General features: G+C 41.2%; 1 protein-coding gene across 2 annotated transcripts; it reads right to left on the bottom strand.

Annotated features, from left to right (window-relative positions):
- Positions 1 to 888: 888 nt before the first annotated feature.
- Positions 889 to 9742, bottom strand: LOC146581922 (uncharacterized). Of its 2 annotated transcripts, XM_085288308.1 has the most exons (6): positions 9621 to 9742; positions 7197 to 7676; positions 4111 to 4228; positions 3663 to 3768; positions 3341 to 3569; positions 889 to 2491 (listed from the first exon to the last, which is right to left on the bottom strand). In XM_085288308.1, the coding sequence occupies exons 2-6, from the start codon at positions 7375 to 7377 to the stop codon at positions 2349 to 2351; spliced, it is 777 nt and encodes a 258-aa protein (XP_085144434.1). In that variant the 5' UTR covers positions 7378 to 7676; positions 9621 to 9742; the 3' UTR covers positions 889 to 2348. The 2 variants fall into 2 exon arrangements, with proteins under 2 accessions (XP_085144434.1, XP_085144442.1); XM_085288316.1 differs by lacking the exon at positions 9621 to 9742 and having other exon boundaries at positions 7197 to 7806.
- Between the last annotated feature and the right edge of the window lie 6834 nt (positions 9743 to 16576).

Genomic DNA, 16576 nt, shown 5'->3' with positions numbered 1-16576 from the left:
CCAAATAGCCAATACAAGTAAAAAAAAAAGAAAAAAAAAAGTGCACTTATGTGGCTTCCACAGCTGTCGGCGATCCTGAGCATGTGGCCATGTTGAAGTCATGAAGATATGGATTTGTTTTATTTTAACCACAAAACGTTGGTCAGGTCAACAGATGTCAAATGTGGCTAAACGCTCCCTCAAAAAAAACAAGCTAATGTTTGTTTAGTGGGTTGTTTCTTGCTATTTTTATTGTTATTTTTTGCCAATCACCAAATAAAAGGTAAATAAAATATCACAACTTTTAGTTTTTGGCTAAATTCATCAAATTTCTTTTGCCCTACTAAAGTCTGTGAGGAGCAGTGCTCTGAGCTGGATGCTAACATTAGCATGCTAACTTGCTTATGTCAATGACGCTAATGTTTAGATATTAGCTTTCCTCATCATAATGCTGTAACTGAAATCACTTATTGTACACTATATATTCAACATGTGCACTCTTGTTCAGCATGTTTTTGACTGAATTCCAGTATTATGTTTATCTGTAACATGCTACGGGTCAATTCCTGAGAGCATATGTGCATTTCTAACAGAACCTGACGTCGTTTCAGATTAGCCAACTACAGATACACAATGAAAAAGTATAGTATACCTGGCAAAGAGAAATTGAAATGCTTAGATTTAAGTGTTATTGAAGTTAACTTTCAACTACTTTGGTCATTGTATCATCACTAATATATTGTTTTGTGGAATATTTATGTCTATGTAATGTCCTTCCTGTGTGCTGCACAATTAGCGTATAAATGGGTTATTTTATTATAATTATGAGATATTATTTTATTTTGGTCTACTAAACTGTACATTGTTGTGTAATTTTAGAGGCAGCCTGATAAATTATTGCACAGTAAAAGTTGAAGGAACGTTACTCGTTAGCATTCTGTGGGGAATAGAGATACTTAAAGCAGCAGTCCTCAACCTTTTTTGCACCGCGGACTTGTTTATGTCCGGCAATATTTTCATGGACCAGCCTTTAAGGTGTTGTGGATAAATACAACAACATAAAACCAGTATTGGACAAAAAAAGAAGATTTATTCATAACACATGGGAAAAGACCCAGGAGAGTTAACGATAAAACCGATAAAAAAATAACAATAAAAACCGACAGAAAGCCTGAAAACCATGAGTTTCACACCCAAGTCTCATATCTCACGGCCCAGAACCAAGCGAGCCACAGACTGGAGCCATGTGGCCTGGGTGTTGGGGACCGCTGACTTAAAGGACCTAAGTTTACTAAAAGTCTTATGGTCAACTTCAGAGAAAAAAATAGAAAAGACAGAATTCACCATGTAATGAAGCCAAGTGTTTCTATCAAATATCGTTCACTTTCATTATACTCCTGACACAGGATTGGTAGATCAACTCAGAGACCTGATGCTGCATGCTAGAGCTTGCAGCTTTGTCAAAAAGAGCCACAGTTTAGTCCCTTTGAATCTGATAGGTACAGTTTCTTTTCAAGTCGAGTGTGCTGGAGTGGCCATTACTCCATTGGTAACATTTGCTCTGACAGAAAAAAAGGCACTGTAGGCTGCCACATATTCCAAATATTATCATATACATCTGGATAAATTGTTCTTGAGCAAGACACCAAACCTGAAAGGCCTCCTGAGCAGGTCCGTGTCTGTCAGTGAATGTCAGGGACAGTAGAAAGTACACTGAGTATACTGACCCTGTTAATAATTTTACATGAATTTGGTTGTTTTCTTTTAAACCCAAAACTTTTACGCCAGCTAAAACGCTGAAGGAGAATTTTGCCAACAAGCAATCAACACAGTTAAAAACATTATAGTAATACGGTACATGGACTACATTTAACATAGCTCCCACCTTTGGATCAGTGAAGAAAAAAATGCGGATGATTTATCAGTTTTTCCTGCTTATGACATGTCAGTAATAAAACCACAGTGTTTTTCACCTGCAGTCAATAGTCTGTGTCTGGACACCACGCTCTGTGTCGACCTGTCAATCACAGACGCCGTGTGAGCGTATCTGTGCTCGAATTTCAACTCAACATCAAAGCTGCTTAGTTTTATCATTCAGGTTGACTTCAGTCCAAAAGCTTTCAAGTCTTTCTCTCACTTCACCCCCAGATGTTTCTCTTTCTGTAGCTCGGACCTTGAAATAAGGTCTAATAAAGTGGACTTTTGTTCACTGCTCGGGTTCAAGTCAGAATCCTTTTCTTTCAGTACGTGCAGCCTCAGCCTGAGCTGCTGCTGTACAACAGAGTGCTCATTACACTCAATAGAGTAGGCTCTTCGGGGTCATGTGTAGCAGAGATACACGTGGAGTCTTAATGGGTCGGTGGTGCGCTTCACTTCTGCAGATGAGCAGGTTTGGCTGGTATGGGTGGTTTCTTGGAGGCAGTTGATGTGTTGTGATGATTATCTGCGAATTTCTTCCTGAGCTGCTCCACGCGACCTCTGCCCTCTGGCTTCTCTTTGTAGCACGCGGTTTCTAAGAAAAGAAGCACAGGATGCAATCAATGACATGTTCTGGGATACAGCTGAGGTGGCACCTCTTTCCCAAGGATAAGCTAATACGTAAATATCAAACAGACACGTTATGCTGTGAGTTGCTAGTTTTAGAGATGTTTGTCATTCTCTTAACTACAGTAGATTAAAATGGCACGTGCCAGATATCGTGACAGATATCATTCCTTTCCACTGAACTACACCCCGCCGTGAGGAGAGGTTCACGCAGCATCACAGGTTGAAAATATTAATGGTGCCCATAATGTTGCTAGCTGATGGTGGATGTAGACAGTTGAAAGAAAATAGTTCCTACATGAAGCTGCTCACAGGCAAGCACTGTCTGGGCCTGACGGTCGTGATGATGTATGATAATAAAAAGGTTTTGGACATGTGATTACTACACATCAACAAAACCTGGCAACCCACACACAAGCTATCCAGCACAGTTGTGTTATGTTCACATGAACTGTTCCATTAAAACAATAATCAGCTTAATAATTGTGAGTCATGCAGTAATCAATATGTACTGTAACACTGAACAGGCCTGCATAATGATCCCTGATAGTTCAGTTTTTCATAGCTCACAGTAAAATAGTGCGCGTCTGTACTGCTCCTGTACTTTTGTACACTTTTGACCATGAGCCATCTGTGCCGATTGATTCTTTGAGTTTATTGTTTCTATGAGCTGTTCTAATAAATAGCTACAATTTTGTATTCAGACCCACTTTATATCGATTAACCTGAACTTATAAGCAGTTAGAGTTGGTGATTATCGTACACTTTTAACACTAGCATACATAGATCCCTCCTCTATCCTCTCCTCCCTTCTCACCTCTGTCCTGGGGGCCAGTCTTCTCTGTGTCCGCCAGCGGGGCTCTGAGCGGCTGGTTGCCATGACTACTAAAATGGGGCTTGTAGAGCGGAGTCCAGTCGCTGAGGTTGTCAGAGCCGCTGCCTGATTCGCTGTCGCTGTCCTCGGCCGTGTCCTTCGGGTCGTCATCAGCGCTGCACGAGTCCATGTCTTCCTCGGATGACTGGTCATTCGGTGAAGCCGTGTCATCCTGCGCGTAAGACCGAAACGACTCAATGTTATAAACTCTAACACACACGCAGGTCGTCGCACTTTCAAACACATTTCAAACATGGGAACTTACATGTGTGATGGGTAGCTGGATGTCTTCTTTAAGGTTAAGCTGCTGGTCCTCACTCCCTGGAAGCAAGTCCACTCTCTGGATGGCATTCATGTTATCAGACTGAAATCTGAAAGACAAAGACATCCGTTTTAGTCCCTCCGATAACAGCCTTTAAATGAATCCACCAGTCAGCCATGTCACTAGTAACTTCTATAATCATGTTGGTGCAAGGAACTGTCCGGCTGACTGAAAGTATTTAGTTCACTGTTGATCTACGCAAACATAATTGAGAATCTATATGTTATGTGCTACGTTAAAAACACGATGCAGAGCAACATTAATTCAGATCTATTGAAAATAGGTTATTGTTCTTTACTGTGATAAGATAAGAGCTTATCATCCTTTGGATTTCTTTGAGTCGACTTGTCAAAGATATTTTTTTGGGGAAAAACACACTATGTGTTTCTACCTGTTGTTCATGAGGTTCTGGAGGAGTCTGGAGGATCTCAGTTCGTCCACCTCACCGATTATACTGACGCTCACGTCACCATCCCGCCCAAGGAGCCACCTCACGTGTTTACTGGAAGCTGGAGAGAAAATAAAAGAGGAAAACAAAATGTATATGAAGCATACAACATAAAATATATCCTTATTACACTCGGAGAGAAATGCTCAGCAGCATTTAGAATGAAGTCGTCTAACAAACTGTTATTGTGGCTATCAGCCAGAAGGTGGTGCTGTCCTATAAGTGTTGGTGTTGGGAAGCCTCACTCCCGGAACAGACTTACCCTCTAACACTTTGCTTGTTGCTGATTTGTCCTTAGTACATTTTTAACCCAGTTTGTGTTTTCTGTGTCCGTTTTCCCCCTGGAATTATTTAATTGTCTCCTACAGCAAAACTACCTTCTCACCTTCAGTAAGAGTTTACTTAAATGTCCCCTTTAAGTTTCACTTTAAGACCATGTTGTAATGCTAAAACCTTTATTTAAGTGTCTAATGTTACAATAATCATGAATTCACTCACAGTTATGAATCAATAAATTTTATAATGTTGCGTTCACATCCTGGAAACTGGGTGTTTTCAGCCATTGCCTCATTATGACGTTATATTCAAAAATAAACCCCCATCCTGACGGCTGCTGATTGTTTTTCCATGACAGTAGAGTACCTGATAAAGACCAAACACCTGCCGTGATGTCACAGATTGGGGCGTGGCTTTAAAATTCAAATTGTCAGTGTTGAAATTCCCCCAGCGGGACCAGTGAACATTTACAGGTTTCCAGCTAATAATGGCAGCTACTTATTTTTAGACAATTGGCTTGTGTGCTACGCATGCAGTGACATAGCACATAATGGTACCTGTGATGTCAGAAAAAAAACAAAAACACACCTTCAGTATTCACATTTATAGCCACCTCGCTGAGTGTCGATCACCTGCCATGACTTTACAGACCTGCGGTGCCTGTCTTTATTACCACCACACCCGCAAATTAACCAGAAATGCAGCACATAATAGAAATCTTCACACATAGGTGCAGGTTTAATCATGCATTTGTATTTAAAGACCTGTTTGCACACCACATGTAAAGGCTTGTTTTTTCCCATCCACAGAACAGTGAACAAAGACAGAAAGATGGCAGAAGGATTGTATGGAGTGCAATGTGCAAACGGCACACACTCCGTCACCTCTCAGGTGACATGGCAGAGATTGGGTGGACAAAGATGGGAACTTAATATGTGCTTTAAAGCATGGTGACGCCCCAGAACCACAGGACCTCCTCGATCTTATTCAGCTTTCAGCCAACAGAATGATTCAGCTGGCTGTGAGAGATCTGTCCATCAAACCCACACATGCTCACACACACACATCCATTGTCCAGGTGAACCGGCTGAGGCGGCAGGGTCTCAGTGAGTTAGAATAACACCTTAATTAGAGGAAGGCTGGATGAAATGAGTAAGAGAGAACAACAGGGATGGTCAAACTGGATTTCTTTGGGCGTAATCTGAACACATTAGTCAGATTGGTAACCAGAGAAGGTTTTGTACAAAACTCGTGCTTCACTGCTCACGTGTACTGAGAATTTAGAAGTTTTCAAGTAGGTGTAAATGAACTCTGGTGCCCCATTTTCTAAAATCTGTATTTTCGGAGCCCCCCAAAGGAGTTGGCAGCAAGCAACAAACTAAATTAAACATGATGAGCATGAAGTGATTTGCAGTGAACGATATTTACAGGAAAAACATGGTGTTTTCTCTTAACGTGTTATGGTTATACTGCCCAGGGCTTTATTAAATATTTAAAGCAATCTAAAATGAAAACTTAATAAAAAATAATTTTCAATTTGGGATGAGCGGGTTGTCAAAGTTCTTCTTCTTTGCAAGCTACATATTCATTGTATAAGACAAAGTAATGAGTTACAGCACTATTATAAGAAAAATAACAATAAACAGCTAAATGAAGCTAGTGCCAGCAGCTTGCTAGGTTAGCTTAGTATACAGACAAGAAAATGTGAGAAACGCTAACTGTTGCTGCTGTTGTTAGCCAACCATGATAAAGCTGGGACAGAAACTTTGTGAAGCTGCAACTTATGTATTTTTTTCATTGTATTTCTTTATTTGCACTTTATATTTGTGCATCTTAAATTAGCAAGATAAACATTGTTAAGGACAGTTACAAAAAAAGAGAGGAAAAGCTAAGCTAGCTCTTTCACCTATTTCTAGTCTTACTATTACTATCTATATAATATTCACCTTTACAATAAATGTATCCATATAAATTTATTGTAAAATAAATTTCAAGATTCAGGCCTGTCAGCCAGCTGAGAGCTAGCTAGTTTTTATTTTGTTTTCAATTCAGTTTTTGCTTTAAGCTAGCTTTGAGCTTAGCTTTTATTTGTTAAACATGTTTCATTTTAGTTTTGTTTTATTAATTTTAATTTTTGCTTTTGTATTCTGTGGCATACAAAAGAAGTTATATTAGCAAGAAGTTATACAAGTGTATAATAAATAGGCTAACCAAAACACAGATTACAACCTTTACTTTAAGAAAATAGTTGACTTAAATAACAAACAAAGCCTTGAATGCTCGCTGTACTGACAAATGTAAACAAGACTAGAAATAATACAGGTCCTGTATCGTAACATATTTCAGTTAGCCTGATAAATAAACCATAATGTTTCCACAACGTTTCATTTTCTGGGTTTTTATTTTTCAATCAATTACACCTTTTTACAGGTAGCTTTAGTCTTTAGTGAACCAGCAGCTTTTCTCTCTCATTTACCTAAATGATTTCCGCCTACTTAACCTGTCGAAAGAGTTGTGACACCTGCTGTTCCTGTAAAGAAATCTGGTGATATCAGACCGGACGGTATTAACCTCATGTCTAATGATGTTATGTAAAAATGGGAGCCAGGTTTACCAGAAACCTCGGTCCTTCCTCTTCCAAACAATGTTGTTTCATGAGTGTTTAAGGCTGTTCCCTTACTGGAATTTATACAAGTGTGACCTGTATGGTAAGCTGAACAAGTTTACCCACTACAGAATAACCAGTGCTGTACCTTTCTTTGACTTGGTGTTCCTGTTGTGTCCTCTTTCCCTCTCCTCCTTCTCCTCGCGCTCTTTCCAGCGGCGTACCTGCTCCTCTCTCATCTTGAGGAAGAGGATCCTCTTCTGCTCCTCACTGAGGGCCTCTAGAACCTCAGGTTCCACCCACATATCTTGAAGGATTTGAGCCAGCATCCTGCCTCTTTTCCCGGGCACCACACACGACTGTCAGCCCCTCTGTCTCTCGGTCCACTGGGTCGTGTTTCAGCAGTGGGGTGTGATTGCTTCTTTTCCCGCTGTGCTCAGAGTCAGGTTGCCCTTTTCTTTGAAGGATATGGGATCAGGTACAGTCCTGGCAGTTGGAGGTCAGTTCGGTGTTGTTTGTCAAGTGCTGTTTCTCTGGACTGCAGCAGGAGTGTGCAGGCTCTTTCTGGAGGCGGAGGTGCAGGGTAGAGTGTCCGGATCAACTGGGCAGTAAATGCTTCTGTTGTGGGCTTTAAAGAGAGAGTGAGAGAGAGAGATTAAACCTACTTTATTGTTTTGTTCCCTTTCACTCAATGCAGCTCTGGCTGGCAGAACACAATAGGCCCTAAGCAAATAAGTAACAATGCCAAGTGTAATGTGTGTGTGTGTGTGTGTGTGTGTGTGTGTGTGAGTGTTGCAGTGAGAATGCTGCTGTGCTTCCAAACACTGATGGGCAAATAGGGGCAGGTTCAGTATGTCAACACACTCACACACACAGACATAGACAGGGTGGGGTGCTAATGACTCTATGCTATCTGTGAGTAACAGACCCAGGGATAAAGAGTTGAATATCACACACACACACACACACACACACACACACACACACACACACACACACACACACACACACACACACACACACACACACACAGTCTCGTTTTTTCAGAACCTTATCAACATGCATGTCAACACAGTTAGTTATAAATTAATCAGGAAGCCCTGAGAGTCTAAATCCCAGAAAACAACCTTGTGCAGTTTTTAAAATATGTGGGCTAATGTTTTGCTGAGTGAGAGCCAATAGGATTTGTGTGGCTGATAACAGCTGACCAATGAGCGCTTGAGAGCGATCCAGTGTTATGGTCACTGATAAAAGTTTCCTTTGAGGTTAGGTGTGGCCACATGTGCTTCACAGGGGGGCCCATTTAGTGATTCTAAATCCTAGTGGTGCTCAGTAGTGCAAATTTTAGTACTGATCCGATACAGGGCAAGAGGTGCAGATATCAGCACGCATACTGATACTAAAAAACCTGCAAAAGCAGCTCATGTAGGCTAGAGCAGTGTGTCCAGTGTGTCATGATTTATGAGATGAATCATGGGCGGTTTGCAAATTCTGAACACATTTTAATGACCCTAAATCACTGTGATTTATACCGTCCACAATAATTAGTTCAGTGAGCTTCATACTGTACTTAGAGGACAGAAACAAAGTATCGATCCTATCAGCCAAGTATTGATTCATTTCCAATACCAGAGTTAGCATCATTACTATCGATATTTGGATTGATCTGCCCACTTCTGCTAAATCCTGAACAAGAGCGGAATAATTCAGCTTAAATGAAGCAGTGAAACCAGGATATTCTGCACCTGTACATTTTTGTTAGCCTGGGAACTCAAAACAGTAGAAAACAGTCAATTTGGTCTGGCCGTGCTACCCACAGGTCACCAAATCGCACTAAACCGAGCAGCTTAGTTTTGGTGTCAGTTGTAGAACTAGTGTCCCTTCGTTCAATATCTGTCAGTAGTTTTTTTCCCTTGCTGTGATGTCTTTGTGATCCATGTTCTTTCCTATGTGAACGCCTACACTCTGTACATTGAATGGGGGCTGCTAAAGCCCTTTCAGATTGTGATTGGGAGCAATGCAAATAAACCCAACCTGACTCGAAGACTTCATAGCAAACATTCAGCTCTGTGGCAAATTGCTTCAGCTCTCTATTCATGAACAGCGTTACACCTGCACCACAGCTCCCACAATCAACTGTGTGAATTTGGGAAAAGAGAAGCATTCAGACTGAGACGTGAGTGCGTCCAGATTTCTCAAAGACAATAACAGCCCTTGCAGACTCTTTAGAGAAATAATATCACAGAAAGGGACAAAATTAGCAAACTCGCGGCTCTGTTATTCTTCTGTAAAGGTAAAGCATTGGGCTCTGGCTCTGCGCCAGCATGCAAATAAGCCTCTCTGCCGCTACACATACACCGAGAAGAAAGAAAGAAAAGCAGAAAGGCATGTGCACGGCATACTGAGAGAAAAGTTTGAAAGGTCTCTCAGTGTGAGAAAACACTGGCCATTTCACAGCGGCGGGGCAGAGTGTGAGAGATAAATGAACTTAGACGGGCCGGAGAATAGCAATCAAGCAAGAAAAGCAGGCAGAGAATGAAAGAGGAGTGCAGAGGAGGGAAAGTGGACTTACTCAGCAGCTGCCAGCTCGTAGCATCTCCCAGCTCCGGTCTGACTTTCAGTGCCTGTGTGAGTGAGCGCTATGATGAGCGTGTGACGCGACAGGCCGTCACAGAGCGCCTTTGTGTGTGTGTGTGGGATCAGATCAGTCGTCAGCAGTGCTGGTATGCAGGCATTTGTACTTGAATAGAAGTGGGACGGACTGACATAAGTGCATTCGTCTTTTCTTCTCCCCTCCTCCTCTTTCCACTACCTCTTATCTCCTGTTTAGATTACTACAATAACACAAAAAGGTAAACTAACAGCAGCTGGGTCACAGTATTAAAGTAAGCAGATTTACACATGCAGTGTACCTGCTGCCGTTAATGACTTCATAGCCTGAAATTTCTAATCTGCTCCGCTGATGAGATTTAGTTGTGTTCAAGGACATGAGGAGTTTAATTTCCCCTGACAGGCTCTGAATTTTACCCATCAAGGGAAAAGAGGGCAATTCTCTCTGATTCTTTTCTTTTTTTTTGTCTTTCCTACATGTACTGTTTAAATCTCATCTGGCTGAGAGTGCCTGCATAGCTGCATTTACCTCCCCACTTTCCTCCCTCTTCTTCCTTAAGGAAGTCCTGCTGGTTTTGTACGAAACAATTCATCACAACACCGCATGCACAGAAAGGAAACTGGGGTTTTTTTTCCACAGGGGTTTTCCGTCAACAGGTTGTTGACACCATTATTATACAGGTAGTCATTGTGTTTGCTCTTACTCTGCCCAGAGGCATAAGATCAGCTTGATAGCACAAATGTCATTCACATTCCTATTAGCAAACAAAGCTATTTACAACTTCCAGTGTATAAGTGATGCATCAATGATGAGGCTGTTGCGTGATTTTCAGGGTTATGTGACTCACAATGAGGCTTCTGAGATTAAAAAAAAGAGGGGGAATTGCTGCTCTGTGATTTTGTTTACAAGGTCCTTGATTTGAGAGATGATTACATACACTGCTGTAAAGTACGTTAAGAACAGGCCTTTATTAAATGGGTCAGTAATACATTTACATTTTTATGACAGTTTTTTTTTTACGTAAAATGTTATAATATTGTCATAGATTTATTCCAAAATCAATGTTTATTCCTTTATTGTTTATTTAACACAACTTATTTAACATGGTTTATCATTTATTTGTTGAACCTTTAATACAAATTTTACCCAAGTTTCTGCACAACCACTTAAATGCTTGTTTGGTGTATTTTACATTAGTTTCACCACAGTTACTGCCACGTTAAGGTTTATTTAAACGAAACTTGCAAAGCCACTTATTTGGAAGGTCTGACTCATTCAAACTGAGTTATCAAGTTGTAAAGTCGGCTAATCAGCAATATCTGTTCAGCAAGGATGACGGGAGTGGTAGGAGCAGAGTGGAAAACAGGCCGAGTGTGTATATGAGATGGCACAACACACCTGCAGTTTTAATCCTGGTGTGAACAACAGCTGAAATTTGTTATAACACATCTGTTACAAAATGTCTTTAATAAAACTGACATGTTACTGTGAAAAATGGATTAAAAAAATCTGCACTAAAATCGCAATATTGTTATTTACGAATAAGGCAGGAAATGGTTTGCTTTCTTTAGCTCAGTGGATGGGACCCCAAACCCCCACAACAGCTACCATTGCGCAAAGTGAAACCGCAACTACCATCAGTCAATACTGCTGAGTCTCCACCAAAAGTGATACCAGACACCTGTTTGTCTACCTCTCGGTGTGTTTCTCGCTCTCCCTCTCTCTCGTGTTTTTTCCCTTTCCTTGAAATCTTGCTCACGCCATTTCTTCTAATCAGTGACCACACCTCTCAGTCAGATTAACAGGAATTATTTTGTAGTAGGAGCTGATTTCCAATAAGGAAAACTTAGACTCCTTCCTTTATCTGTCACCTTCTTACCTTTTACATTTTCTAGGCAAATAACACTTGACTTTTGCTGCCAGGTCTCTCTTGGAAATGACGGACTTTAGCCACAAATGGCAGCGGCTGAAGGCCCCGCAGTTATTTACAATAAGTGAATGAATGAATGGAGTCATTGGTTTGAATTCACTCTGAGGGTAATACACGTGCGCCCACACTGAGTGGTGTTAATGCATGAGCAGCTCCCTCTGCTGGAGCAATGCAAAATAACAAGTCAAGTCAATGAAAGGATCATGTGACTGCAGGGGAAGGGGGGGGGGGGGGGATAAATGAGAGTGTGCTTTTAGTCATACTACAAAATATATGTTTAGTGTGTGTTTATCCTTATTAGGTATATAGATCTGTTTTGAACAACATAAATATAGTATGTGGAAGATGCATTACCTCACTGTATTGAAATAATGCAAAAACAAAAAACAAAGGAACAATAAAAGCACATTGTAATTAAAATGATATTTTAATATAAATCTTTGTGTCCATTTAAATTATATAAAAATCAAAGTTAGAAACACAAGGATGAAATGGTTTTGACACATGCAGAGAAGGGATGGCGGACATACTGGACAAAGGATGTTGAAGCTGCCAGGCAGGAAAGACCACAGAGAAGATTCGTGGATGTAGTGAAAGACGACCTGCAGAGGGCTGGTGTGACAGAGGAGGATGCTGCAGACAGGGTGAGGTGCTGGTGTGACCCCTAAAGAGAACAATGGAAAGAAGAAGACAATTCTAAAATTTAACTGGATCATGACATTTCAAATTTTTTGATGGATAATAAAGAGACTAACCTAAAAGCTGTGTGCTTGGTTTAAAATGGAAAATGGTCTGTATTTATATAGCGCTTTACTAGTCCCTAAGGACCCCAAAGTGCTTTACATATCCAGTCATCCACCCATTGGTGATGGCAAGCTACATTGTAGCCACAGCCACCCTGGGGCGCACTGACAGAGGCGAGGCTGCCGGACACTGGCGCCACCGGGCCCTCTGACCACCACCAGTAGGCAACAGGTGAAGTGTCTTGCCCAAGGACACAACGACCGAGACTGTCCAAGCCGGGGCTCGAACCGGCAACCTTCCGATTACAAGGCAAACGCCCAACTCTTGAGCCACGATCGTCCCCGATAAAAGGATGAACATTAGTGGAGTCTCAGTTGAGTTGGGGCTGTTTGTATTACCAACCAGGGCACTGGATCAGCAATCATTAGCATGATATACGCTGAAGTAGTCTGTGTGGGTTTGTGCCCAAATGTACTTTCATATATATAAATCCCATTGATTTAGAGTGTATGCTGTCACCAGACCTCACCATCCTGCAGCTGGCGCCTCTTTTTTGTTGGTTGTACATGCTGTTCAGAGCTTCTGTCTCTAGGTTAATAATTGCTCATGTTGAACTTGGTGTAAATTACAAAATACATTTACTGAACTATAAAAGAGGAACATGAAGATCAATGTATGATAAAGGAGCTTTTTTTAACACTGGGTTGTATCCTTCGCAGGTTTTTCTGGCCCTGTTAGGCGGTTAACAGCATTTCCTTGACCTTTAACCCCAACAAGTCTGCTGAGACCACATCTGCATAATCTGTCTTGTTCTGCTTTTCCTATGTAATTTTTCTCTCAAGAACTGGGATCTCATGTGATACCAGCAGTTTGCATTTCCCATCATGGTTTTTTTTTTTTTATCAGGGTGATTTTTAATAGTAAAACATTTGGTACTGCAACATATCCCCCCTCAGCTGCTCCATGTTTAATGCATGGGCTGACGCAGAGGTTGTGCATTAGCATGGATTCACATAGGCGTGCGGCTAAAACGACCGCAAAGAAATATTGTTTTAGTCCCCAGCGTCTTTTAACTGGCAGAAGCGACTGTGATGAAGCTCTCGGTGCTGAGTGTTTGCCACAACGTGCCACCAGCGCTGTATGTTGACTTTTTTAATGCTTCATTTGAAAAACGTAACATCATTACATACACAGGCTGCATTTTTCATGTACATGCAGCAATGCAAGCTTACACTGTGGATACTGGTTTACGTTCCACATTTTAATACAAAAAAAAAAAATACCAGGCTTTACATGGATTAAAATGAAACCCCATTTTAATCGCAAGTATTACAGGCAGAGCTGCTTTGCTGATTACATGGTGTGGCTGAATCAACACGAAGAAGCAGCTTAAACAGTTAAAACAGCATTAATTACCTTGGAGGGGAAAACTGTAAACGCAAATATGTCATCATTACCTTATTAGTGCTGCTAGCGAACAGCTACTGATCCTCACATCCACCAATGTAAATCCCTCTATTTTTTCCTTTTTGGTCTCCACCACTTCTTGTTTGGGTAAAGAAATGTCCTCTTCAGCTGTTTACAATGATTTATAATAACTATAAACTAAGTCTGTGTGTGTGCTGTTTGGTGCTGGGGAGGTAGGCTGGTGTGCAATAATAATATTCATCTAAATCTATTTGTCACTGCTGATGGGACCCGTGAGAGGAAACAAAACAGCTGAATGACACTAAAACGATCTTGACGCCTTTCCTATGACACATACTCGTGATGAATAAACATAGTTGCAGACCAGATAAGGTAATATTGCATCTTTAAGAGGAACAGGTCTCTCCTGTAAATGAGACATTGGGTGTCAATGGGGCTATCTGTATAAATAAAGTTTAAAATACAAACCATCTCAACCTTGTCTTTGTCTCCAAAAACGTAGCATCTTCAGCTGTGTCACCTCCAGCTCGGCCTCATGTCTTTTTGTCATTGCCACCATCTCAAACCATCCATCATAGCGAGTCTCACTACCTTCTTCAAACCTTCCCTTTCACTCTTGCTCTTGTCCTTCTGTCCGGAATCCCCTGACTCCAGCCTGTGCGCTCTTCTTCACTGCTCTTGTGCACTATCCATTGTTTTGGATGGTTGGGTATCTAAACTCCTAAGGTTTTAATTCTCTTGCATACGAGTTAGCAAGGCGGTTAGCATTTGGACGACAGGACGACACCTGGGCCTGACACTGTCCAGTTGTTCTCTGGTTCCAAAGACATCCATATTTACAGCTTGACACATAGGGGCAGAGTGTGGCACTGTTGCCATGGTGATCGGTCTGTCGGTTGACCTGGCTGCCCAGCAGACTCGTAGCTCATACACACGCGCGCGCACGCACACAGACACACACTAAGTGTCGCTACTACACATGGCACATTCTGTCATCATGTTGGCAGGGCCGCCAGTGTTTCCCTTGTTCGTCTGGCTGGCCGTCTTTCTCTCACACTCTCTTTCTCACACAGACACACACAAACCCAAGTAAATACAGATCGGCTTTGTCCATAAATAAACATGGAAGTTTACTTTTTTTGTTCATTTCTCCTGGGAATGCTCATTGAGAATCATAGATTTATACATCATCTCGCTCTCTCTGACACACACACACACACACACACACACACACACACACACACACACACACACACACACACACACACACACACACAGTATCATTTTCTTTACTTTCATCCTTCAGCTCACGAGGACAAGTGGTCACAGGTGGAAGTGACTGACGCTGAAAAATGAGGACCCTTCCCAGCTCCATTTGCACTCCTGTCTCTCGGAGGAAAGTGTGTCTATGTAACCTGCTTTTTCATGCCTGTGGATATAATGACCCAGATGAGAGACACAGACACGCACACACACACACACACAATGACATTTACACAGATACACACCACAAGTGCTGACATGCGGTGTCCCCCTCCTTTTCAGAGGTAATGAATGCTGATGAGGTAGTCAAGGGAATCACTGGAGTCCGACACAAAGGCGTGGGGTTTAATAATGATGTCCAATGAGGAGGTAAGTGTGCGGCTTGTTTGTTTTTTCTTCTTCTGCTGAATCTGTTACAAAGATAAATGCACAGTGCAAGGCCTTTGTGTTACTGATGTGTTCCCGTTGCTAGAGTTCTTTTCCCAAGTGCAATAAATTCACGCAAAATAATAATAATAATAATAATAATAATAATAATAATAATAATAATAATAATAATGACAAAACACTCGCTCCTTGTGTTTTTTTCTTTTTTGTAAATGGCAACCAGTACAACATGAATTGTCTTGTAAGGCATTGAAGAATGGGTTTGAAATTCATTTTTAAATTTAAAAACCCTATTTTGCACGACAGCATAGTAATAGCAAGTAATATATGTGTATCCAAAGGGCAAATAAAGGCCACAACACTACTTCCTTTTACCTCTGTTTTGGGCTCCACTGACTATTTACAATTAATACTATTTTAAAATGAATTCCAAAATGGACATGCAACGAGTATAAACATGCAAAACCAGGAGTAATGTGCTCACACGTGTATGTCTCTGTGCAGCAGCATCCATTTGTAAATGTGATAGTGAGGCCTGATCAATATCGACCTAAAGTGCACTACAATAACAAATGCTTGTGAAAATCTCTTTAAGTCACAACAAAGATAAAAAGGATCAACTCTAGATAATCCATTTTTACCTCAAGGTTGGTAACAACTTGTTTGACAAATGTTGCAAGAGGACTCAAGTCAGAAAGGTGGACAGCTTGGGCCACTCGGCCCAAAAATAATGACCTCATGAAAATTTAAAAGAGTGAGAACCAGCCATGCTCTGATGCCCTGAGGTATCCTAACATCAGCACTGTGGGGCTGGGTTCAATACGATTCAGTGGAAAGTCAGCTGACTGCAGTGTGTTTTATTAATAAGAGAGCTCAGTTAATACTAAAAAGAAGAGGCCCGAGGATGAATCCTTGAGCTATACCACAGAGGGTGGCCAATGATGAATGACATTTACCATGAGAAACGGAAAGACTTCTGTCAGACAGTTTCGACTTGAGCCACTCCAAGGCAGTGGCTCTAACATGCTGCTCTAGGTGGGAAATTAAAACATTGTGATCTAATGCGTCACAAGCTGCTGTGAAATGCAAAAGCATAAGTATGACAGTCCCCAAAGCCAATGGTTAAAAAAATACCAATAAAAACGTTCAAAAGTGCAGACTCTGT

This window comes from Mchenga conophoros, linkage group LG2 (assembly GCF_057382185.1).
Source record: "Mchenga conophoros isolate Kocher_MC1m ecotype Shallow Benthic linkage group LG2, M_conophoros_male_GT1.1, whole genome shotgun sequence".
Taxonomy (NCBI): Eukaryota; Metazoa; Chordata; class Actinopteri; order Cichliformes; family Cichlidae; genus Mchenga; species Mchenga conophoros.
Note: the sequence above shows the minus strand (reverse complement) of the source record. Positions and strands in the feature narration are given on the sequence as shown.